The following is a 27,555-nucleotide window of genomic DNA, read 5'->3' on the forward strand; positions in this document are numbered from 1 at the left end:
TAATATAATAATGTGATAATATAATAATATAATATAATAATGTGATAATATAATAATATAATATAATAATGTGATAATATAATATAATAATGTGATAATATAATAATCTAATAATGTGATAATATAATAATATAATAATGTGATAATATAATAATATAATATAATAATGTGATAATATAATATAATAATGTGATAATCTAATAATGTGATAATATAATAATATAATAATGTGATAATATCATAATATAATATAATAATGTGATAATATAATAATATAATAATGTGATAATATAATAATATAATAATGTGATAATAATAATATAATATAATAATGTGATAATATAATATAATAATGGGATAATATAATAATGTGATAATATAATAATATGTGATAATATAATAATATAATAATGTGATAATATAATAATAAAATATAATAATGTGATAATATAATAATATGTGATAATATAATAATATAATAATGTGATAATATAATAATGTGATAATATAATAATATAATAATGTGATAATATAATAATATAATGTGATAATATAATATAATAATATAATAATGTGATAATATAATAATATAATAATGTGATAATATAATAATATAATAATGTGATAATATAATAATATAATAATGTGATAATATAATGTGATACTATAATAATGTGATAATATAATGTGATACTATAATAATGTGATAATATAATAATGTGATAATATAATAATATAATAATATAATAATATAATAATATAATGTGATAATATAATAATATAATGTGATAATATAATAATAAAATATAATAATGTGATAATATAATAATGTGATAATATAATAATATAATAATGTGATAATATAATAATATAATAATGTGATAATATAATAATATAATAATGTGATAATATAATGTGATAATATAATAATGTGATAATATAATAATGTGATAATATAATATAATAATGTGATAATATAATATTATAATAAATATAATATAATATAATAATGTGATAATATAATAATATAATATAATAATGTGATAATATAATATAATAATGTGATAATATAACAATTAATTGATTAAGTATTTCTCTTGATAGCTTGCTAACACACAATAAATGTACGACAATCAGAATCAAACAATTGCATGAGAGGAGTTTTGAATATTTAATGCATACATGCCCTATTTCAAGATTTGTGACAAACAAAGATTTCTTTATAAAACAACATTGAGAATTGACAAAAGAATGAGCAAAAATAAAATCTGTTCTGTGGGGCGTTACGTAGTCAACCCAGTTTTCTCAGCATGATACAAATAAAAAACATTTTATGATTTACATTTGCTGTTATCTTCATTTAGTGAAAGTCAATTATAATTTGCAAAATATCCTAATAAAAAAATAGTGCAAAAACAATAAAATTGCATTAATAAAAATTCGTATTTGTTGTAAGGGAGGGGGGGAATTAAACTCTCCCCAAAAAAATCTCTGGTCCCTGCCCTGCGTAGTAAAGTCTATCCATGACAATAAATGCTGTCTCTGCAGAAACCCTTTGACACGTAAGCGTCTGAAACTAGCTCTGCCGTGACGGTGCGCTGAGCCTCGGGACCGGACCAGCAGGCAGCAGCACCAGGGACTGTCGGGGATTAATAACTGCTTTGTAATGCTCCTTTGATTATTTATAATCCCTTGTTTGTTGGGGCTTCTTGACATCGAGGTCACTGCATGGTTTCAACCGCGGTCCCCTTTTAAGAGGCGACAGATTTCATTGGTTTGGATTGGAGGAGGGAGGAAATGACACAATCCTGCGATGATTTGATTATTTTGTGCAGCCGAGCGGAGGACGGGGAGGAGGAGGACGTTTCTGAATCTGCTGTGTCTTTGCTTGTTGCAGGACCATCATGGGCCCGCATGGCATCAACCGAGGCGTACAGAGGCTGGAGTTCTGCGACTGCAAGAAGGGACTCGGTGAGCACCCCCCCCCCCCGACCTTTATGACCTCTGAGTAGAGCTGCAGCGACAGAAAAACAATCGTTAAAGTTCATGCAAGAATGTCTTTAAATGCAGATTTCAGCCTCTCAAATGTGGAGATTTGCTGCTTTTCTCTGTTTTATATCAAATTATGAACGTGAACTTATACAACTCAAATACAAATATGAAAACATGTCACATAAACAAAGAAAACAAGTATGTATATGTATTCCCAAAACGTACAAAGACACTTGTGTTCATACCTAGATTTTATATTTGTTAATTATCGTATTTTATATTTATTGTTTTACGTGTATTACACATTTACATTATTTCTGAACCCAGTATCTCGTACCTTCAGCTGATGACCGATTAATCGTTAAAGAAATGTTTCCAGCCTCAAATATGCAGATCTGCTGCTTTTCTCTGTTTTATATTAAAGTGCCAAAACTTAGACTGAGATGAACATTTTTCACTATTCTGACATTTTATAGACCAAACCATTAATCTAAGAAAATATTCTGCAGATAAAACGATAATAAACATCCCAAAGAGTCGCAGCTCTACCTCTGAAGGAGGTTTACTGATGATATGTTTCCCTGACTGACCTGAGCTGGTGTGTGATCAGGTGTGAAGATAATTGGAGGTTACAGAGATCTGACCGGAGAAGAGTTTGGCATCTACATCAAGCGAGTGATCGCCGGTGGGCTGGCAGCTCTGGACGGTGGGTGTAGTTTGCACTGGGGAAAGTTACTATTATTAATATCATCATCATTATCACTATTATTTATATTTTTATTATCATAGTTGTTATTAATAGTATTATCATTTTTTAAATTATTCTAATCATCATTATTGTTAGTAATATTATTCTCATTATAATTATTTGCATTATTAATATTATCATTATTATAATTATTTTCAGGTCGGCTTAAGGCAGGTGACCTGATTTTGGATGTCAATAACATCAGTCTGATGGGTGTGACCAATGAGAGGTGAGTTCACACGTTGTGTGGCGAGTGTGTTGTGTGTGCGTGTTCACCTGCACACCAGCTGGTGACGTCACCGTCCTGTGTCCTGATAGGGCGGTGGAGAACCTGAGGACGGCCTCGCTCTCTAATCACATGTCTCTGCTGATCGCCAGGGACGATGAATCCAGGTGAGACTTTATTCACTCTTCTGCCCTTGTCCGCATGTTTCTGTGTAATATGATCAAACACTTCAGCGATTCTCACAATTATAACGGAAGTGAAAAATAATGCTCGTGTCCGCACCGTCCTGTGGATTCTTCCTCGTGCTGCGTCCTCACACACACACACACACACACACACACACACACACACACACACACACGCTTTATATTCAAAGTGCTTTACAACAAGAGTTATAAACATTAAGACAGAGTGCAGAAGAAACACGTTGTGACATCGTTAAAGAGAAATAAATAAGCCAAGAATAAAATACACTAAATATAAATAAAGCGTAATCGTCTGATGAGTTTCTCCTTCATGGACTCTGAGCTCCTGCTCACCAACATCTTTCTTCTCAACACAGTGATTTCAGAATAATCCTCAAGCATGTGTGTGAGAAGCGTCCGGGTTTAAGACACCAGCTGATGTCCAGAGGACAGACTGGTTTTTATTACCAGGTCGATGTTTTGATGCGTCCTCGCTGTAAACTGAGGTGAGCTGCACTCTGCTGTCTCCTGTCTCTCCCCGTCAGCCGGAGACAAACGCGCAGTGACACAACTAGGACGCTCTGCTGTCTGTCCACGAGCAGAGACGCTGCAGCCGTTCACTGTTAGAAGTCATCACTTAGATTTAGGTTTTGCATTGTTTTTTATTCAACACGAACGTCCGAAACATCAACATTAATCTTTTAAATCTGAAGTTTGAGTCCAAAGAAAACTCAACATCTGACTTCAGCATCCTCAGGACTTCCACACTTAACGGACACTCTTAGTGGAGACGTTTTTGGAAAGTGGGGACATGACTAAACGTTGGCACTGGACATAAATTAAAAGCTGCAGATTGATATACATTCGGGATGTGGATCACAGCTCCGTGCCAAACAACCATCGGAGACTACAAGAAAAAAATATATAAGAAAAATGAGAACATTAAGAAAATATAGGAACATTTGGAAGAAATGCAGGAACATGCACAACAATTAAGGAAAATGTAGTAATGTTGTAAAAAGAGCAGATGTGAGCAGCAGGATGAAGCTGCTGTTGATATGAAGCGACCATGTTGTTGTGACTGCAGAGGAAAGGTCGCCCCCCCTCCCCCCCGGCACAGAGACGAGTCTTATATTATTATATAACACAGCAGCGAGTCTGTGTGTGAAAGCAGCTTTGTGCCGACACGTCAGGTTTCCCCTCAAAGCTCGACCTCCACTGCTGTGGCTCACAGCGAGGACGTCGGGATGAGATCCTGCTTCTGTCTGCAGGTTCAAGGGAGGAAAACAAACGTGGCGTCTCAAACGACTTGATGCGTGTTGAGTTCAGGACGCTGCCGGTCGTGTTAGAACTGAGCTGCGATTGGCAGACGGTCACTGATGAGTTTCTACAGTCCTGGTCCAACACCTGCGGGGGCACGTTAACGTAAACACTGTACCTTCAAAATGAACAAATTCTTAACACATCCTTCTGTTTTTACCTTAATTAGCTGCGACTGCATCACACGTCCTTTAACCAATCAGCTCACAGAGTGAGACTGCAGCTGCTCACAACAACAACCTTGTTGCTTTGCTTGAGTTAATGAAATAAAGAAGCTTCCTCTCACAACAGATGGATTGATTTGGACATTTTGTAACGTCGGGTATAGAGGACCATGAAAGGACCTGAGAAGTTTCCTCTTCACTTCAAGTTGTTCTTGTTTCTTCTTAGCTGAAACTCAGACGCTTGGTATTGTATAAACATACAATACCAAGCTATCAAAGTAACAATGCTTAGCCGTAGCTAACGGTACAGTTAGCACATGTTAGCTGCAGGAGGTCAACAAACTATCCTCCATGTTATGTGTCACAACCTGGCTCGAGGGGAGGAGACAAGGAGGGAGACCACACAATCAAATAACTTTTCTATATGGTTTAATTTAAGTAAATGATCCACAAAGCACAAGCACAATACAAACAGCAGGCAGCAGGCCAGAGGGAAGAGACAGAGAAGATCTTGCAGGTCTCTTTATAGCCTGAGCCCAGCCTGCTCAGGTGTGCTGAATCAGTGACGAGGACATGACGAGGTCTCAGCTCCACCAATCAACCTCCTGAAACGCAGGTGAAGCACACAGCCTGGGAAGGACAGGACAGCCACCTCTGAGGCCGTCACACTCTTTCCCCCCCCCCCCCAAAGACAGGGTTCCTACCCTGGACTTTAAACAATGGGCATTATCCTATAAACAACTAACCATACATTATTAAAAAAAAAATAAGGTGCTTGGCCTAAAAAAAACCCCCACCAAACACAACTTAACACTCTTCCCTCTCCAGACTCAGCAACTCCAACCTCAGCAACCTTGACGCCGAGGAGCAATTTAAGAGGAAGGGAAACACAAGCTGCAGAGGACAATGTAGAACCATGTTAGTTAAGTACAGGGTACAGTTGCGAAGGGTTACAACGGCGCACGGGACAAGGCACCTACCATAACATTATCTTTGCCCTTAATATGGCGGATGTCCAGTTGTCGTTGACAAATTGGTTTTCCGTCGCTCACGTCAATATCATGATCAATAAGATTTGTTTTTGAAGGAGTGTCCGAAAATAGGGATGATAACTTCTCATCAGTTCCACCAACTCTGAATGCTTTGCCACAATCAAGTGAGCCAACAAAATATCCAACTTCTGAAGTCAGAGTTCTTCAAACGCCCCCGCCGTAAAGCATCATCACTGCTTCCCCCCCACTAAATGCTGACTGCGCCACTGTACCAGTCAAAACGGGACATGCTTCTGAGGAAGAGGAATCCGAGAACTCAAGATTTACAGATCAACAGATACTCAGCCTTTGGCAAAGGCCCAACACAGTCTATGATCAAGTGTTCAAATGGGTGGTCCACTGCAGGGATTGGATCAAGTGGGGCAGGCTTAGACTGATTTGGTTTACCCGTTACCTGACATGTATGGCAAGTCTTAATGTAAGCTGCCACATCACGCTTAAGACAAGGCCAAAAGCAGTAACGTAAAATGTGACGGTACTTTTTCTTAACTCCCAAATGCCCTCTCTTCTCACCTTTTACATACACGTTTTAATTTTTATCTTTTCATGAGAACTCACTCAACCCTAGTCTTCATGCAGGATTGCGGCGGGATGGATTAAGCACAAAAACCAGCAACCCGGTTAACTTCCAGCATGCTGAAAATCACCTAGACAGTCCTAGAAGTGCCCCGAGCAATGCTCTAACCACTTACTGCACAAAAATAACAAACAAAAATAAAAAAGATCAATAGAGACAGCCAGTGTGTCACATTGCTTATGCCTAACAGGAATAAGGGTTCCAAATTATTTACCAGCCCTCAACTCCCCAATAGCAGCTCAGGAAAACATTCACCAACCTATGCCTAGACAGACAAACTGCTCTTAATCACAACAAAATTATAGACTGAGGCCTCCCAAATCTAATACTCTCCTCCTCCTCTAAAGGCAAGCCAGAGACTTTACCTAATAGCTAAATGCTAACAGTCTTCTACTCAGTATTAGACAACTCAGCAAACAAATTTTGGACGAGCCCCCATTTGTCACAACCTGGCTCGAGAGGAGGTGACAAGGAGGGAGACCACATAATCAAGTAACTTTTCTATATGGTTTAATTTAATTTAAGTACATTATACACAAGCACAAGCACAATACAAATAGCAGGCCAGAGAAGATCTTGCAGGTCTCTTTATAGCCTGAGCCCAGCCTGCTCAGGTGTGCTGAATCAGTGACGAGGACATGACGAGGTCTCAGCTCCACCAATCAACCTCCTGAAACACAGGTGAAGCACACAGCCTGGGAAGAACAGGACAGCCACCTCTGAGGCCGTCACAGAATGCAGAACCTGCAGGACGTTGTGGAGTAAATAACTACAGTCAGACAGATTACATTATTTCATGATTATATTTTTGATTACGTCTTTAAGATTTTCATGGTGTTACGTCATGAACGGTCCCTCGTGTTGCAGAACAAACACAGAACTGTGGTTTGTTTTTGTATAAAGTTAATTTGATTTGAACAACTGTAAATGCTGAATATGCTAAATGCATTTTATTTGCATAAAAAAAAGGAAATTTGCCAAATGTTTACAAGATTACATTTCATTTTGAAATCCATGTAATTATGTTACTTATTACCAAAACATTGTATTTGTGTTTAGTAACTACATTGCAGAGTAATCTGTGCCACCAGAAGCAGAATGTAAAACAGTTGTTTGTCTGAGCGTTGGTGACCTCTGACCTCTGAACGTTTAGTTGGTGCACTTCCTGTTTAAAGCGCTAACACGGAGTTTCCTCAGCGTCCACGTGAGGGAGACAAACACTCACAGATTCCTGCTCTTCCCACTGATATAAAACATCACGTGTGCAAAATAAAATATTCAGTTTCACAGATTTTATATATTTTTTAGTTGATGAAGGAAATAAAAGAAAGACGGAGAAATTATTTGATATATTAGGCTGATCTTGACTCAGTATATGTTTAAACATTAAGGTTGATGACATACAGATCTCTAAAACTGTTATTTATTTAGTAATGTAGTTTGAAAACATATAGACCTTTACTGCAGTTAAAAGGCAGGATTTTAATACGGAAGTTCTACAAATGTAATAATCGTTGTTTGTGTCTCAGGAGGGAGTTCGCTGAGCTGATGGAAAAGTACGGCTCCAATAATTTCACATCGTCGGGACAAATCTCTCCGACTCAGCTCTGCACAGGTAAAACACCTGCACACACACTTCTACACTTCTACACACACTTTATACATTTAATAAAACCCAAAACCTGATTCTGACCTTAAACCGAAGAGTCCTGATTCTTAACATCTGGAAGAAGAGGACTGGACAAAACGTCCACACTTTGTATAAACGTCCTCACTTTGTATAAACGTCCTCACTTTGTATAAATGTCCTCACTTTGTATAAATGTCCTCACTTTGTATAAATGTCCTCACTTTGTATAAATGTCCACACTTTGTATAAATGTCCTCACTTTGTATAAACGTCCTCACTTTGTATAAATGTCCTCACTTTGTATAAACGTCCACACTTTGTATAAATGTCCTCACTTTGTATAAATGTCCTCACTTTGTATAAATGTCCTCACTTTGTATAAATGTCCTCACTTTGTATAAATGTCCTCACTTTGTATAAATGTCCACACTTTGTATAAACGTCCTCACTTTGTATAAATGTCCTCACTTTGTATAAATGTCCTCACTTTGTATAAACGTCCTCACTTTGTATAAATGTCCACACTTTGTATAAACGTCCTCACTTTGTATAAACATCCACACTTTGTATAAAAGTCCACACTTTGTATAAACGTCCTCACTTTGTATAAACGTCCTCACTTTGTATAAATGTCCTCACTTTGTATAAAAGTCCACACTTTGTATAAATGTCCTCACTTTGTATAAACGTCCTCACTTTGTATAAACGTCCTCACTTTGTATAAATGTCCACATTTTGTATAAATGTCCTCACTTTGTATAAACGTCCTCACTTTGTATAAATGTCCTCACTTTGTATAAAAGTCCACACTTTGTATAAACGTCCACACTTTGTATAAATGTCCACACTTTGTATAAACGTCCACACTTTGTATAAATGTCCTCACTTTGTATAAAAGTCCACACTTTGTATAAATGTCCACACTTTGTATAAACGTCCTCACTTTGTATAAATGTCCTCACTTTGTATAAATGTCCTCACTTTGTATAAAAGTCCACACTTTGTATAAATGTCCACACTTTGTATAAATGTCCACACTTTGTATAAACGTCCTCACTTTGTATAAATGTCCTCACTTTGTATAAAAGTCCTCACTTTGTATAAATGTCCACATTTTGTATAAATGTCCTCACTTTGTATAAACGTCCTCACTTTGTATAAATGTCCTCACTTTGTATAAAAGTCCTCACTTTGTATAAATGTCCACATTTTGTATAAACGTCCTCACTTTGTATAAAAGTCCACACTTTGTATAAATGTCCTCACTTTGTATAAATGTCCTCACTTTGTATAAATGTCCTCACTTTGTATAAATGTCCTCACTTTGTATAAAAGTCCTCACTTTGTATAAATGTCCACACTTTGTATAAATGTCCACATTTTGTATAAATGTCCTCACTTTGTATAAAAGTCCTCACTTTGTATAAATGTCCACACTTTGTATAAATGTCCACATTTTGTATAAATGTCCTCACTTTGTATAAACGTCCTCACTTTGTATAAAAGTCCTCACTTTGTATAAATGTCCACACTTTGTATAAATGTCCTCACTTTGTATAAACGTCCTCACTTTGTATAAAAGTCCACACTTTGTATAAATGTCCTCACTTTGTATAAATGTCCTCACTTTGTATAAATGTCCTCACTTTGTATAAATGTCCTCACTTTGTATAAATGTCCTCACTCTCAGGTCTAAAAGTATTGTGTGTCCCACAGATTGTTATATAAAACACTGGCACCATTTTATTCTGACTTTTAGTTTCACGTCACAGTAAGACATTTTTATGATTATTAATATTATTAAATTCTCATTTTTCTCTCCCAACGTCTCCCTCCCACTCTTTCTATTTCCCTCGTTCTTCTTCTCTCCTTTGTGTTCTTCTTCTCTGGTGTCTGCTCAGGGAAGTTGACGGACACGGCCTCCTCCTCCTCATCCTCCAGATCGGAGAGCCCCCAGCTCCTCAGTCCTAAAGAGGGGGTCACCGCTTACACCCACGCCCCCCCTTACACCACCAACCCCCCCTACACCGTGCACACGCCTCCGCACGCCTTCAGGTAGGACTCACATTGTGTTTATTCCTTTTAAAAATAACTTCTCTGTTCTTATGGATCTGCAGCGAATCTGAAACTGTGTTAAAGTTTAAAGTGAAAAACAAATAATACAAATATAAAATAAACTAATAATGTTTTCATATTTCAAACGATGGTCATAACATATTGTTGCTCCTCTCAGTTAAAAACACAAACAGGTAAATAAACATGTAGTTTCTCTCTGGGGAGCACTTCTGATTATCTGAATTGTTAAATTGTATTTGTGCAGAAACGTTGTTTGAATCGTGCTCAGTGTCGTCCTCTCGTCTCCGCAGCGACAGCGGCATTCAGTTGATTTGCGTTTCCAAGGGAACCGGCCTCGGGCTCGTCATCAAGGGCGGAGCTAACCACGCTGAAGGACCAATGGTGTTCATTCAGGAAATCGTGCCTGGAGGAGACTCCCACAAGGTCAGCGTGCTCATGTTGTCTTTAGCTTTTTATTGGATGAAAACATTCAAACAAAGCTTTATTGAAAAGGTCACTGTGTTAGTAAATATTCTTCAAAAGATTCTTCACTTTTACTATGAAAGCCATAATGTGCACCAAACAGAAGTCACCTGAAAACCTTTCCTCCACGTGTCCCAGCGTCTCCAGGATCTGAACGTTTCTGTGTTTCAGGACGGCCGGCTGCAGGTTGGAGATCAGCTGGTGTCCATCAACAAAGAGTCACTGATTGGCGTGACGTACGAGGAGGCGCGGAGCATCCTGACACGCACCAAGCTCAGGTCCAAGTCCTGGAGATGTTACACATTGTTCCAGATGCAAAAGAACCAAAAACATAGTTCGGCTGTCAGATAAGATGCCACGAGAATAAATGTGACGGCAGCTTTGTGTGTAAAGTAAAGTCACCAAACTAAGTTAAAGTGCTCCTCTTAGAGAGGCAAAGATGTATTACCACCACACCAAACTCCCATGATGCACCTCTGCTGCACCAACATACCAAACTCCCATGATGCACCTCTGCTTCACCATCATACCAAACTCCCATGATGCACCTCTGCTGCACCACCATACCAAACTCCCATGATGCACCTCTGCTGCACCACCATACCAAACTCCCATGATGCACCTCTGCTGCACCAACATACCAAACTCCCATGATGCACCTCTGCTGCACCAACATACCAAACTCCCATGATGCACCTCTGCTGCACCAACATACCAAACTCCCATGATGCACCTCTGCTCAAACTTTTATTATCAAGCTTTTATTATTGATTTAACACAGAGACCCCAAAATGACATTGAACAATACAATTAACATTTTAAATGTTTTGATACTTAGTTCAATATTTTATATAAATTTGAGTTATTATTACTTTTTTTTCGTTTTCTGTTATATATTTGTGGCAGAAAGTCGGTCTTAATTCAAGGGAAACCAATATTCTTGTTTTTTACTTTATTCATCACATTTTAAAAGACTTCCTGTCCGGTGTTGCAGACCGGACCCCACGGTGGAAATCGCCTTCATCCGGCAGAAGTCGTCCTCCAGCTCCAGCAGCGGGCCCCACAGCCCCATCTCCCTGCAGACGAGGGCTCCGGTGCCTCCACCGCCTGCCGTGGTCACCAAGATCACCTCCAGCAGAAACCCGGCCTGTGAGACTCTGCCGGCGGTCAACGTCAGCCAGGTGAGCTGTGTCAAACACACCAGTGTCATAATATATATATTATATATATATATATATATATAATATATATTATATATTTATTATTATATTTATATATATATATAATATATATATATATATTATATTATTATGTATATATAAATATTTATATACATATATAAATATATATGTATATATATATATATACATATATATATATATTATATATATCATTTCACTAAATGAAGAGTAGTTTATATAAGTTTTGGTGCAATATATATATACATATAAAAACTTATATAAACTACTCTTCATTTAGTTATTAAATATGTTTGTAAACAAGCTTTTCTTGCATGAAATAGTAACAGCAGCGCTGATGAAGAAAAAAAAGAATAAAAAGTAGTTTTACTACAATCTTTATTCATAAAAAATTATATTTATTAATTTTGATGCATGACTAAAAATAATAAAACTAAAACTAAAAAGCATTTTATTAGAATAAATGTTTTCGTATTTTCTTATTAATTAATAAATGTTACACAAGAGCCTTCTGTAATCACACACACACACACACACACACTGTTATTAATATGTTTGCAGGTCCGAGTGTCTGCAGCCCGCTCCGAGCCGACACGAGTCTCCTCCCCACCAGAGAGCGACAGCAGCGCTGAGACAAACCCTGGTATGTTAGTGTCTAATGAATGTTGACGTTTAATATAAAAATATGATAGATATAAAATATTTATTTATATATAATATATATTTATATATACATAATAATATAATATCTATATTTATATATATATTATATTTATTATATATTTATACATACTAATAATATAATAATATAGATTTATAAATATATATTTATTATTATGTATGATATGAAATATATATTTTATATCCCTATTTATTTATCTAGAAGAGAGAGGGAGAGAGAACAGAAGAAGAGAAGAGAGGAGAAGAGCGAGAGCAGAGAGAGGCGAAGAAGAGAAGAGGAGAAGAGAGAGGGAGAGAGAGAGGGACAGAGAGAAAGGAGGAGGGGGAGAGAGACAGAGAGAGGGAGGAGGAGAGAAACAGACAGGGAGGGAGGGAGAAAGAGAGAGGAGAGGAGGAGGGGGAGAAGAGAGATACAGAGAGAGGGAGAGACAGGGGAGAGAGAGAAAGAAGATGGACAGAGAAGAGGGAGACAGAAGAAGAGAAGAGAGAGAGAAAGAAGATAGAGGAGGGAGGGAGGGGAGTAGGGAATGAGAGGGAATAAGAGATGAGATAGAGAGAAGGGATAGATCGTAAAGCTATAGATAGAGGGATATAATAAGAGAGGGAGAGTATAATAATATAAATATATATTTATATACATTTAGTTATATATATATATATATATATATATATATATATAAATATATATATTATATATAAATAAATATTTATATATACATTATAATATATATAATCGATATCAAAATCTTTTTAAAAAAACAGAAGGCCTCGATGATAAGAGATACAGGTTGAAGTAAAAATACACAATGAGACATATTCCCTTCTGTGTTCATTCATATTAAGACTTATTAATGCTTATTTTTAATATAAAAACGCGTTGAGCCTCATAGTGACACTGAATTTATCGTTTGATTAATTTGTTTTTCATTCATTTCTGTAGCCAAAGTTCTGAAACGTGTTGCTTTGATTTACTGTACAAATTGTTTCTCTGCAGAACCAGCGCACAGGAAGTGTCGCCTCAAACTGGAGAGACTGCAGCAGGTGTGTGTGTGTGTGTGTGTGTGTGTGTGTGTGTGTGTGTGTGTGTGTGTGTGTGTGTGTGTGTGTGTGTGTGTGTGTATATATTATATATATATTGACATTTGTACTCTTTATTTAGGTCATACATACGTGTACAGATTGATCCATCTTCCCAGCTTTAATTATCGACACATGAATAGAACATGGGATGTTTTCCATTTGAGTAAAAATAAAATAATAATAAAACACTTTTAAACAATAGAAGGATGTTTCGGGAGAGATTCTCATTTTGTGGCGAAAGTGTTAGGGTTAGGGTTAGGGTTATTTCCAAGTCACAGCGGTCCATCTTGAGGTTAAGAGTGTGGAGATAAAGGAGTGTTTGTATAATCCAAAGATTATAATTATATAGTTGTTAATAATATTAAAATATAATATGTTTCGGCAGGTTATAATATTATTATTATATTAATATTATAAAATGCTAATTCCTCAGCAGCTGTGTGTTTATATTCAGATCGTTGTCCTTGTTTCTATAAATCTGATGCTTGTTAGTAAAAATTATTTTCTGATTTATGAACTGAAATAAAATATTAACTTTACAACTCAGAGAGACGAGTGACACTTTGTCAATGTCACCACTGTGTGTATTGATGTGTGTGTGTGTGTGTGTGTGTGTGTGTGTGTGTGTGCAGGCTCTGGATGTGCTCGGGCTGAAGCCGACAGACGCTCAGCAGCAGGCGCTGCGCTGCAGACTGCGAGCTGATCCCGCGGGGACGGTGGCCTTCACAGGTAAAGTCAGCGAGTCGTAATATTTAAAATGTTAAACTCTTAAATTAATAACTACATATTTATTGTTGAGCTTTAACCTCTTTTTCTCCTGCATCCAGTGAAACTTCATGTTGTTCAGTGTTTGTGTGTTCAGCTCCTGAACGTCCGGCAGCAAACAAATAACATTTATATTATTTATATTATTTATATTGAATATCAGAGGCATGGATTCATAAAGAGACGAAGGTTCTGCATCCGTTATATTATATATTATATATTATATATTATATATTATATATCGTATACATAATATATTATATAGTATATATAATATAGTATATATTATGTATTATATATTATATATAGTATATTATATATTATATATAATATACTATATAGTATACATAATATTTTATATATTATATAATATAATATAATATATACTATGTATTATATATTATATATAATATATTTACTGTATATTATAGATTATATATACTATATTATATATAATATATAATATATAATATATTATATTGTGTGTACTCGTGTGTACTTGTATGCAGACTTTGAGAGCCAGGTCCGGGAGCTGTTCCAGCCTCAGCTGTCCGTCAGCTTCACGTCTGAGGATCTGTGCAGCTTGTTGGAGCCCCCCCCCCAACACACAGGTACGAACTGCATGTCATATTGTCAATAAGAGAAAATATTATAAATCTACTTTACTACATTTATTTAATTATTTAACTCCACTAAAATATAGAAAGCATTTATAAAGTGCTGTTTAAATAATATAATGGCAAGCTAGCACTTAGAGACCATATTAAACTTGTGCGTGAGGATAGATTATATTATATTATATATATTATTATATTAGACTATTAGACTATATTAATACTACAGTTTAACTCTGATATAAATATAACTAATAAAATATTAAATCATTATTTCTTTATTTTCACACAAACTGCATTAAATCCCGATAAAGAATAATAAATGTTGCAGAAGCCAAGAACGTCTACAACTTATTGAGACTTAATGAGGACTGAGCGTCACCAAACACACTCTGTCATCTGAGGTGTCCCTCAAGGATCTGTCCTCGGCCCTGCCCGTTTCACCTTCTACATGTCCCGCCTTGGTCGTCGACCGGCATGGAATATCGTTCCATTGCTATGCTGATGACACACAACTCTACATCCTCACCCTAAAACTAAAACATCATTTAGAAAAATAAAACAAAAATAATGAACATTTGCTTGTGTGTATTAGTGCATAAACATAAACACAGAGAGGAATTAAAAAGGGAAAATAAGTATAAATAAATTATAAAAAATATTATAAAATAAAATCAAATGTGTAAAAGAAACTTAAATATCCCAAAAATAAAATAAAATATATTTTTGACAAAATACTGTGGAACAATATGTGCAGTATGTCTGAATTAAAAGTGGACGAGCAGTTTAAAGTGGGAGTGTTGTGATGAGGATGAGGAAGAGTGTGTAGTGTACAGATGCACATGGCAGGAAGTGATCAGCTGATGTGCTGGTAGCCGCTTGGAGTCGAATCGCCGAGGACGCTGCGACATCGATCGGTTGGTGTGTGATGCGTCCCGTCAGCACGGGGTCACAGGGAAATCAATCACAGCCCGAGAGAAACTACTCTGCATGCTCTTATTCTGAAAAACATCAACTCACACACTGTACTTTATTTTGACTCCACATACACCGAACACACCAAATGTGGATTCATCCGCCGCTGAAAATAGTCCCCAACAAAAGCACGACGTCCTCCTGTTTGTTATAAAAACTCCAGCCGGCAGCTGTTTCAGGAAATTACAGATGAAACTAAAACTTAGTGTTTTAAAGTTTTACATCTTCGGTAGGAACCAACAGTCTCGGAGCCACAGACAGGAAGTCAGACGGCATTGAGAGACGGACTAACTTTAATGGGATTTAAACTGGGGACTGTAGGAAACAAGCTAAATAATGTTTCATATAGAATTTATTTAATGTAGGTATTAAATGTTTAATCCGGATTCTTCTTCCATTTGATTTAAAACACGTGAAACATGTGGTGGTGAGGTACAGACGTTAAATACAGACGCTACTCAAATCAACTTTATTAAAAGAACTCAAAGAAGAATGTTTGTTTATACTTTAACACATCTGTTCTCTTTATTCTTAAACCCTTTGTACATCTGGAATATATTCTTGATCTTTCATTCTAAACACTTGCATTGTTCATATTTGAGCAAGTGTACAATGTTATTACAGGGTTTTTAATATATAAACATATATATATAAACATATATATATATATGTTTACATATATATATATATATATATATATATATATATATATATATATATATAAACGTATATATATATTAACTTTATGTAATAAATGTACTCTGACTGACTGACAGCCGTCTCTGTCCGACTCGGAGGATCTGGAGGAGATGGAGAGGCTGAGGAAGGAACACATCGAGGCTCTGAGGGAGATCAAGAGGCTGCAGGTAACACACACACACACACACACACACACACACACACACACACACACACACACACACACACACACACACAGGGGAGTTACCCCTCGAAACATTAAACACTAAAGAGAAGACTTTAGTTTGTAAACCTTCCTGGGACTTAATATTAATATAATAATAATCATTATGTTTGTTCAGGAAGCTTCAGATCAAGACCCCCCCCCCCCCTCCCGTGATGCCATTTTTTCTTGTTTGTTTACTTCCTGTTGATTTCCTGTTTGCTCCGACTCGTCTGCAGGAGCAGCTGGTCGAGTCTCAGAGAGTTCACCACCAGATGGACGAGGAGCTCAATAAAGTCCGACAGGTGAGCTCCCCCCCCCTCCCCCCCCTCCCCCCCAACCTGCACCACCTCTCTTTTACATTCATAGTCTGCACACCTCCAGCAGGTGAAGCTCTGCACACCTCTAGCAGGTGAAGCTCTGCACACCTCCAGCAGCTGAAGCTCTGCACACCTCTAGCAGGTGAAGCTCTGCACACCTCCAGCAGGTGAAGCTCTGCACACCTCTAGCAGGTGAAGCTCTGCACACCTCTAGCAGGTGAAGCTCTGCACACCTCTAGCAGGTGAAGCTCTGCACACCTCTAGCAGGTGAAGCTCTGCACACCTCCAGCAGGTGAAGCTCTGCACACCTCTAGCAGGTGAAGCTCTGCACACCTCTAGCAGGTGAAGCTCTGCACACCTCCAGCAGGTGAACTCTCACGCATGAACGAGCTCGCTAACCTGTGCTAATTCACAGTGCGGCACATATCGGGCTAACCTGTTAGCTACGGCTACGTGTTATTATTTTAATAGCTTAGTTTCGCATCATAAATAGTGTTTAAACACGTTACTGTCGCTTTAATATGTGACTCACTTGTATATGAAGTAAGTCGGGGCTGCTTCACCTGAACACATCCAGGTGCATCGTTATAAGTTATATATATAATACAAGGCGAGGATACAAATCTTTATTGCATCTTTACTGTGGATATATCAGACACTCCAGCGTCGGTGCAGAACATGTCGTAGATCTTATGAGCTTCATGTTGCTTGTTGTTCTCAGAGGTTTTTCTTCATGCACTTCTCAGAATAACCTCAAATGCATTCGGGCGACATTTTACTGGCTGAAGTCTGTGTTATTAAGTCTCTTCTGCAGAAGCTGGAGGGGGGGCTGACCTCCCTCATTAGAGCTGGAGATCGTTGCACCTGCAGAGCAGCTGGAGCGGGACAACAGCATGGACTCATCCTGGGAGCTCAAACCTCCTGCAGCTGCACAATCCACTCAACGCTCGAAACCCTTTACACGTTGTTTCGTAGACTTTAGAGAATACTTATAATATTATACTTCGTGATTAGAAGAGTTACTTAAACATAGGTCTCAGTTTGGTTCGTTGTACACACACTGCGTGCATCACATACTTATGTTGCATGTGACTGTCGACAGAGAGACTGTTGGCCGCCAAAATCTTTGCCACCTTTTTTGCTCGCACGACAACTTTACTAAAACTAAAATGAACGTTAACGTCTTTGTGTTTCGCTCGTGGTGGAATATAAACCGCCACACAAACAGAACTTTCACCAGGAGCCCAAAAGTCAACGTTTTATTTTACGTTCGTTATTTAAACAACGTAACAAACGTACTTATCCAAACCATGATGTTTCCTCTAAACATAACGAGCACTTTGTGTTTTGGTTTTCTTCAAATGTACAATATTAACCACGTATTCAAAACTGCGACTGTAATCTGGAGAAACCCGAATAGAAATAGTTTTACGGTCATTTTTGTAGACGTGTTTGGCTGTTTGTGTATTTTAACTCAAACCAGGATCTTAAAATAAACTGAACCTAAACATATCGCAGAATGCTGTTTGTGTTGCACTGATACTCCGCTGAGTAATCTGTTCACTAGTTGAGTTGTGATGATGAATCTCCTTCTTCAGGAAGTAAAACTCGGTGCGGAGGAGAGTCGCACTCTGAGGACTCGGATCCAGCTGGCGGAGGAGGCTCAGAAGCAGGCGAGGGGGATGGAGATGGACTACGAGGAGGTGATCCACCTGCTGGAGGCCGAGATTGCCGAGCTCAAGACTCTGAGGGTGGAGCAACCGGTCAATAAGGTGACCAGCGACACAAACAAGACGTTTAGTCTTCAGTTGGTTTGCAGAAGTCAAAACTGTGAATCATATTTACAAATGACCACATGTTCCAAAATTAAATAACTTTTCTCTCATTCACGATTAACGATTATTAAAATAATGCTAGCAGTCAAACTGGCCGATTACTCACATCCACATTACAAGAATAGGAAGCGGAGAGTCTGTAAACACAGCCGTACAAACAGAAAACTAAAGAAACAGAAAGTCGCTCGTCTGGCAACACGTTTACATTCTCTTATAAAAGCTCCCTCTTGTGTTCAAACTAAAGTATTTATGAAACATCTCTGATGTAAATCATCACCAAAGGAAGTGCCGACTCTTTACAAGTTATATCGAATAATGTTTTGTAACGTCCTCAAGTTTCTTTACAGAGTATTTTATTTGCTTGTACAGCCGGATGAGATGTTGGCAGTGATTCCACCCCCCCCCCCCCCCTGTCAGCGGTGAATCTGGGTCAGTGTTTCCGCTCCGTCTCATTCAGTGACCGAGCTTCTTCCCTCTCTGACGTCGCCTCTCCCTCTGTCGGGTTATTTTTATAGAGATCTGGCCGGCAACCTGCAGGTCAGCTGATCTGCAGAGAAGCTGGAAATATTCTGAGTCGGTGAAAACAAAGTGCTGACTCAGCCTTTTTCTGACACTGTCACATATTATGTGCACAGTCATAAGTACTCAATTTCCTCTAGCGTGTGTATATATATCTATATATATATATATATATAGATATAGATATATATATATAGATATATATATACACACATGTATATGTGTGTGTGCATGTTTTATTACAGACAGCTGACGTCACTTCCTGGTTATCTTTTGTTTTAGTGCGACTGTATTATTATTAATCTCTTTTCTTGAATGTTTGTGCACATTCCTGTGAGCTCGTTCATCGCAGACACATGAAACCTTCACTGATGATTGGAAGTTGTCTGCAAACGCTGCTCAACCAATATGAACCCAATCAGCCTGATGGGGGCGCTATAATCAAAGGTCAATGTGTTGAACTTAGTACACTGAAGTAATAACTTCGACACGTAAGCTACAAACATTTCAATGCAATCTTCAATGGACATAACTCCACAAACATTGAGTCAATCAATCATCAGGATATGTTTAAATGAGTAAGTGGAACACAGCCCTGAAGTTTCATTCAAATCGACCACTAGAGGGCGCTACAAATAGAAGATGGATGCTGCATAACACAAGTCCGACTATAAACCACAAAAGTATTTGTATTTTTATTACCTATATTATGTAATAATAATATAATATGTCCAATCATTATAACACTTGCAGGATATGTTTCACAACGACGTTGTTATTTTGAAAATCGCCCAATAAAATGCACCAACATGTGCCTGATGTACGTTTGGCATTAAGTCGATGACAGTTTGTCCAAACGTACAAACTTGGTGGATATTTTTAATCAGGCCGTTGCAACGTGTTCCCAAAATGCTTTTGAAATTGTCCAATAGGGGGCGATGGCGTTAATGAATAATCTGTCCAATGGTCATAAAAGCTGTTATCTTTACTAAGGGGAGGGAACATGTCAGTCTCTCTACAAATGTCTCGTCTTGTTTAACCAACAGCCTAAAACTTCCACATGTTACTGTCATGACTTCATTACAACGTTAGACAGCCGAGTACAAAGTACAAAGAATCTAATTTTTCCTTTGTTTCCATCCTAGGACGACGCGGAGGAGCTGAAGAAGAGAGTGGCCATCCTCGAGTGTCAACTACGGAAGAGTGAAGCGACCAAAAAGGGCTTCGAGCTGTCGACGGGGAAACTGCTGAGTTTTGTGGAGGTAGAGAAGAAACTTTTAATGCCATCAAACCCTGAAGTTCAGACTCACATGACTGCAGATGAACACATGAATGAAGTAAAGCTGATAAATCTTCTGCGTTGTTGTCTCACTCGAGCACCAAATGTGGATTAATCCGTCGATGAAAATAGTCCCCAACAAATGAACTATATCATCCTGCTTCTTCGTTTAAACAACAACTGATCTTTAGTACCGAAGGGCTCAGACGGACCTGTCTAACTAAAGACAGACTGAAACAAATCTAACTTATTTATTTTCTTCGACCTAAAAGATGTTGGCTTTAGCTGAAATATGTGCGTTTGATATTTTACAGAAAGATTAAAGATTTTGCGAACACATCAATTATATTTTGAAGAGAAATTCTTTGCATCTATTCCAGGGGTCGGGAACCTTTTTGGCTGGGAGAGCCATAAAAGCCAAATATTTTTTAATGTATTTCCTTGAGAGCCATATATTTAATCAAATTGAATGCAACTTTATGCGTGCATTTTTAAGTTTAACACGTCTCCGAGTCCCCTTGAGTTGCATTGCATTGAACACGTGCTCTTTTATTAAATAAACTAAACACTTACGTTATTTATCTCATTTATGTGCACGTTTCAGTGTTTACTGCACGGGTGTCAAACTCCAAGCAAGTATATCCGACCCGCGAGAAAATATCATATGTCGATCATAACTGGCCTGCCGGTTTTGGTAATTAAAGCAATGCATGACACAACTACGGGAAAATACATATTTGAGGAAGTATCTAAATGTGTGAATGAAATGAAACTGCCCCGGGACAAACTGACGGGACTGACGACAGATGGAGCACCTGCGATGCGATGAAAAGAGCGGATTAGTGCAGGATGCGGGAGAAGATTCAGCTGACGGTGTATCACTGCATCATACACCAGGAAGTGCTGTGTTGTAAAGTGTTGTATGTCATTTCTCTTCAATATATAATTTATGTGTTTGCTAAATGTTTTTTCAAATCTCACATTTCTCAAAAAAACTGAAAATATCAGAAGAAATTAAACAATAAGAAACTTATTTTTGTTTGTTTGCCTGCAGAACGTCCAAGAGTTCCTGATTGACAGTCACGGACCAACTAAGAGCTACAGGTGTGTGTGTGTGTGTGTGTTATATCGCTGTATACATACATATATTTGTAAGCTAGTTTCCGTGTTTGAAGCTGTATTTCTTCTGTTTCCATGCGTGTGCAGCCACAGTTGTGTACTTATGTAGTGTGTGTGTGTGTGTGTGGGTGTGTTCTACTTGTTGTGTACTGTACATGTAATAGTGTGTTTGCAGTAGAACACAGTGTGCTGTGTGTGTGAGAATGATTGTGTACACAGTGGATTCACACTGAACAACAATATAAATACTTTTGCTTTGCACACAAAATACATTTAACTTCTTACAGTTTGTTTATAATGGGATCATGTTTTGGACGATCTGCTCAGACTTCATTCTGACGAAGAGCTTTGAGGTTCTTCTCTGGATTCATCATCTTACATTTTCTTTTTAAAACAACTAACGTTAAACCTGCTTCCAACACTAGATTTACCCATTATTGTGTGTGTGTGTGTGTGTGTGTGTGTGTGTGTGTGTGTGTGTGTGTGCGTGTGTGTGTCTGAATGGGGCTAATGGGCTCTGCTCTCTGCAGGAGGTCTCATTATGTGACTCCAACGGTGATGTCGAGGTCACACACACACACACACACACACACACACACACACACACACACACTTGGTGGTCCAGCTTGGCCCACTTCAGCCCATGTAGGGCTGCAGTTACGTCTTGTTTATGACCGCCCGCAGCGGCGTTACAAAATGTGACAGTGAACCACAGAAGAAGAGAAACTTCACGTCCTCCTTTACTTCTCATTCTTTCCTTCACCTCTTGAACCTTTTCTCTTTCTCTTCAGTCTTGTTCTCTGCGTCCTTTCTTTCCTTTATAATCTTTCTTTGGTCTGTTTCACACGAGCACCGTAAGCCTGAACTTATTAATTAACATTACCGCAGAGCTTTATCCAGCTCACAGAGGACAAAGTGTCTGATAGATCCGTGTGAATACAGCCGCTCGTTGTCCGGAGAGGCCAGTGAGTGTTGATGATGTTTCTATCGCAGCTGGCAGAAGAAAACAAACATCCGAGGGTGAAGAAGAAGAAGAAGACGAAAACGAAGACGAAGAAGAAGAAGAAGAAGAAGAAGACGAAGAAGACGAAGAAGGAGAAGAAGAAGAAGAAGAAGAAGAAGAAGAAGAAGAAGAAGAAGAAGAAGAAGACGACGAAGAAGGAGAAGAATAAGAAGAAGGAGAAGAAGACGAAGAAGGAGAAGAAGAAGAAGAATAAGAAGAAGGAGAAGAAGAAGAAGGAGAAGCAGAAGAAGGAGAAGAAGGAGGAGAAGGAGAAGAAGGAGAAGAAGAAGGAGATCTGTGTTTACAGGGCGTGAACGGACTAACAGCTGAAACCATGGTGATGGTCAGCTCAGCAGCTTTAGAAAGTGTTTTGTATCTCGCTCGGTCACTCAAACAACTGCTGGTGTGAGTTTATTCATCAGGTCAAAGTCACATGAAGGATTATTAAAGCTTTTAGTCGCTCCGCCAAATCACTAAACCAGCAGCGCCTCTTGTGAACACGTGGAACAATGTTTTAGAAAAGTCAGTTTCTATGTTCTCGGCAGCTCAACACACAATAACATTTATTTATTTATGTAAAGGCAAAATATTTGGTTTTGGTGGTCAGGGAGTGTAGCATCATGGTATTCAGAGACTTGGCTAACCGAGCTAATACCGGACACTAATGCCACATTGGACGGTTTTCATCTGATACGGGCAGACGGCACGAAAGAGAGTGGTAAGAGGAAAAGAGAAAGGCTGGCTGTGTTTGTGAACGATAGACGGTGTAACTCTGGGCACATCACTATTAAAGAGAAAGTTGGCAGTGGGGACATTGAGCTACTGGCTGTTAGCATGGGGCCATATTATCTGCCTCTCTTTCCACCACTCTGCCCACATTCAAGCAATATGTCACCTGCCCCACCAGAGACAATACAACACTGGACGTACTGTATGCCAACACCAAGGAGGCATACAGCTCATCACTGCTCCCTCCCTTGGGTAGATCAGACCACAACCTGGTACACCTCCTGCCTGTGTACAAACCCCTTGTATGCAAACAGCCAGTGGCCACACGCACAGGTGAAGAGATGGTCTGCAGAGTCTGAGGAGGCCCTACAAGACTGTTTTGTCCACTGCATGGAATGTCTTCACGGACTGTCATGGGGATGACATTAACAGCCTCACAGACTGTATAACGGATGTATGTGGATAACGTCGTACCTACCAGGCCTGTATGATGTTTCTCAAACAACAAACCATGGATGAATCCTGAGATAAAGGCTCTCCTCAAAGACAAAAAGAGGGCCTTTAGGTCAGGTGACAAGGAAGAGCTGAGGGTTCTTCAGAGGGAGCTGAGATGGAAGATCAGGAAGGGAAAGGACACCTACAGGAAGAAGATGGAGGAGCAGCTGCAGTAGAGGAATGTCAGCGGTGTCTGGAGAGGCCTGAAAAGCATCTCTGGGTACAAGAAGCCAGACCGCTTGTGAGACCATCGATGGACCCACTTCAGTTCACCTACCAACCTCGGGGTGGATGATGCTGTCATCTACGTGATGCAGAGATCTCTCTCTCACCTGGAGAAGGCTGGGGGCTCTGTGAGAATCATGTTCTTTGATTTCTCCAGTGCCTTCAACACCATTCAGCTGGAGCGCTCGGGGGTGGATCATCACCTCACCAGCTGTATTCTGGACTATCTCACCAACCGTCCACAGTACGTGAGGACCCGGGAGTGGCACTTGGACATGATTGTCTGCAGCACGGGGGCCCCCCAAGGAACGGTTCGGGCACCGTTTCTCTTCACCCTCTACACTGCAGACTTCACCCACAATACAGCAAAGTGTCACCTGCAGAAGTTCTGTGACGACTCTGCTATTGTCGGCCTCATCTCTGATGGGGATGACAAGGAGTACAGAGAGCTGACACAGGACTTTGCCCTCTGGTGCTAGAGGAACCACCTCCTGCTCAACGCACGGAAGACCAGGGAGCTGGTGGTGGACTTCAGGAGGCCCCATCATTCCCCTCCAACACCAGTGAATGTCCTGGGTACGGACATTGAGATTGTAAAATCTTACAAGTACCTGGGTGTTCACCTGAACAATAAACTGGACTGGTCAGATAACTCTGCTGTTCTGTTCAAGAAGGGACAGGAGACTGAGGTCTTTTGGAGTGCAGGGGGCTCCTTAAGACCTTCTTTGACTGGTGGCATCTGTTATTTGTTATGGAGTGGTCTGCTGGGGCAGCAGCATCTCGGCTGCTGGCAGGAAGAGACTGAACAGACTGGTGAAGAAGGCTAGCTCTGTCCTGGGGAGCACGCTGGACACTATGGAGGTTGTGGGAGACAGGAGAATGACAGCCAAGCTGTCCTCTCTATTGGACAACATGTCCGCACTGTACAGCTCCTCACGGAGACATCATGGTTTCTGGCCAACAGACAGACAGACAGACAGACAGACAATGGTTATTGAGGATGCAGTTTAGTTGCTGGGGAAAGCAGGTCCATTGACTTGCATTATGTCTCCATCTGTAGTTGTTTGACGTCATAGAAGTAGTTTTGAACTCATCTTTCTCTTATTTTGCAGCTCCGGAGACGTTAAAGTCGGAGCGTCGTCGCAAAGCCTCCCTCCCCGCTACAAGAAGAGTCCGTGGACGGCGGCCACGCTCGCCCAGGAAGCGAAGGAGCTCACAAGGACGGTCAGAGCCATCCTGGAGGTTGACTGTAAGTGATCTCTGCTCTGCCTCCACGCATGCAGGTCTGCATGTCCTCCTTCCTCTCTAACTGTGCTGCCCTGCATGCAACTCCCACCGGATGAAGCTGAAACCAAAGTGATCCTGCCTACCTGCTGCTGTGAGTTAACTGTCCTCCCCGTTGCAGTGCTGACCTTCTAGAGGATCCGACTGTCAGCACGACGCTGAGACGTCTGCAGGACATCAACCGCCAACCCAAACTCTGTTCCCTGACAACTCCTCATCTCCTCAGTACCTGCTAGCAATGGACTCATGGCTTAACTCTGCATGAAAAACTGTTTGCACATTTATCAATGCACATTTTCTGACCAAAATTATGGTTTTATTCCAGAGTTTTAACCTGAAACAAATGGAAAAGAAATGCATATAAATTTGTAATTTGCTTTTAGAATGAAACTTCTTTTCTTTTTACGCTCGTCATTCAAACTGAAGCTGGAAACAATGAGTTCATCTTTTGAGAGACGATAAGTTTCTGCAAGTGGCTTCACTGAGATGCACGACGTTAACGTTTAGAGGTTTTGCCCATTGGTCACAACATTACATGATGAGTGATGGCACCAGAACTGTGTGGCCGCCTCCTCTGAGGCTGCAGGATGTTAAGTGATTCACGCTGTTGACCAAAATCAACCACCTTCCTAGTTTTGACCTGAGACACAAAATGAAAGACGTGACTTCTTAGTGTTTGTGGACAGTTTTCAGTCGATGGTTATGAATCTTATTGTCTCATATGCGACAGAGATAACAAGCTAACTAGCTTAGAGAGCTATTGTGACTGACAAGCTGCAACTAGCCAACCCTTAAATTAAACCATGAAATTGTGCCATCGGCTCATCATTCTGAAACCCCAATAGACGAATAAAGTCCCATTAGAACGAAAGCCTATTTGTCCGTCAGCCCGTCATGTTATGTCGTGTTATGTTATGTTATATCATGTTATGTTACGTCACGTCACGTCATGTCATGTCATGTTATGTTATGTTATGTTATGCTATGTTCGGACGGCCCTAAAGCACCCATTGGGCCGAAAGTACAGCTTTCCCTGCAAATAAAACGAAGCACATGGCTAATTATTATGCAGAATGACGATATCTAACTTTCCCTGTCGTGATATCTTTTTGCCTACTATGGCAAAGGCATGACCTATTCAGTCAGATAATGCAGTTTTCAGTTCTTAGCATTGATTAGAATCCCAGAGACAGCGCCAAAACACTCGTCAGATTGTGACTAAAGTGAGCAATGGACAAAACTCCCAAAACGTTGGTGTAGCTCTTCAGAAGTCTCCCAACCTCTGTCTGTTTAGCATCAATAAATATCTTCATTTAACAAACAATATAAGATGAAACTTCACAACATCATATTGTTGCCATTTACTGTAGTTCACGTTCCAGATCGAGTTATTACAGTTAGAAAATAACGTTCTGTAGCTTCCTGTCTGTCTCACTTGTTATCAATGTTTAGCTTTGTGTCTGAGAGGCTGGACGCTCGTATCTGTGCATTAGATTAGCCAAGAAATCAAAGACTAGAAGCATCAAACAATACGATCCTTAAAAACCTCACTGATCTCCAAACACGAGGTCATGAAGGATGAAGGCAGACGGTAAAGCAGCCATCGTGCTCTCACACCAGCTGATTGGACGCTTTAGACACTTTCATCATGTTAGGAGTTATTTGCTGTTTGTCCTTTATCTTTTCTGAGTAAATATTCTGAAACAAGCTTTCTACATATCGTAACTTCTTCTTGGTCCCTTTCACACGTGCTCGTCTCCTACGTAAGGCTCGTCTGTGAATGTTAGCACGGATCGATGTTCAGGGAAATCTGTTCAGCCAATTCTCAACACCTCGTAACTTTTCACTGAAAATACCTGTACGGCTGAGCTGTACACGCTACTTACATGCTACACACACGCTACACACACGCTACAAACACGCTACTTACACGCTACACACACGCTACATACACGCTACACACACTACAAACACGCTACTTACACGCTACAAACACACTACAAACACGCTACACACACGCTACAAACACGCTACTTACACGCTACACACATCCTACACACAAGCTACATACACGCTACACACACGCTACATACACGCTAC

The 27,555-nt window shown here is 39.3% G+C and overlaps 1 protein-coding gene and 1 long non-coding RNA gene across 3 annotated transcripts; one reads left to right on the forward strand and one right to left on the reverse strand.

Moving 5' to 3' along the window:
* Nucleotides 1–1,166: 1,166 nt before the first annotated feature.
* LOC115024912 (uncharacterized) lies at nt 1,167–6,789 on the reverse strand. Of its 2 annotated transcripts, none has more exons than XR_003834161.1 (4): nt 5,616–6,789; nt 3,017–3,173; nt 2,583–2,714; nt 1,167–2,014 (listed from the first exon to the last, which is right to left on the reverse strand). It is a non-coding gene; the product is annotated as an uncharacterized LOC115024912 (long non-coding RNA). The 2 variants fall into 2 exon arrangements; XR_003834162.1 differs by lacking the exon at nt 5,616–6,789 and adding an exon at nt 4,632–5,088.
* stxbp4 (syntaxin binding protein 4) lies at nt 1,849–27,162 on the forward strand. The gene is given in 20 exon segments (XM_029456777.1): nt 1,849–1,971; nt 2,603–2,698; nt 2,900–2,969; nt 3,059–3,133; nt 7,794–7,879; nt 9,796–9,949; nt 10,261–10,393; nt 10,604–10,710; nt 11,427–11,613; nt 12,193–12,274; nt 13,307–13,353; nt 14,025–14,121; nt 14,667–14,754; nt 16,510–16,612; nt 16,887–16,952; nt 18,566–18,739; nt 20,467–20,583; nt 21,655–21,704; nt 25,284–25,420; nt 25,577–27,162. Coding segments are annotated over 20 exon segments (1,950 nt in total). The 5' UTR covers nt 1,849–1,904; the 3' UTR covers nt 25,591–27,162.
* The last annotated feature ends 393 nt before the right edge of the window (nt 27,163–27,555 follow it).

This window comes from Cottoperca gobio, chromosome 19 (assembly GCF_900634415.1).
Source record: "Cottoperca gobio chromosome 19, fCotGob3.1, whole genome shotgun sequence".
Classification (NCBI taxonomy): domain Eukaryota; kingdom Metazoa; phylum Chordata; class Actinopteri; order Perciformes; family Bovichtidae; genus Cottoperca; species Cottoperca gobio.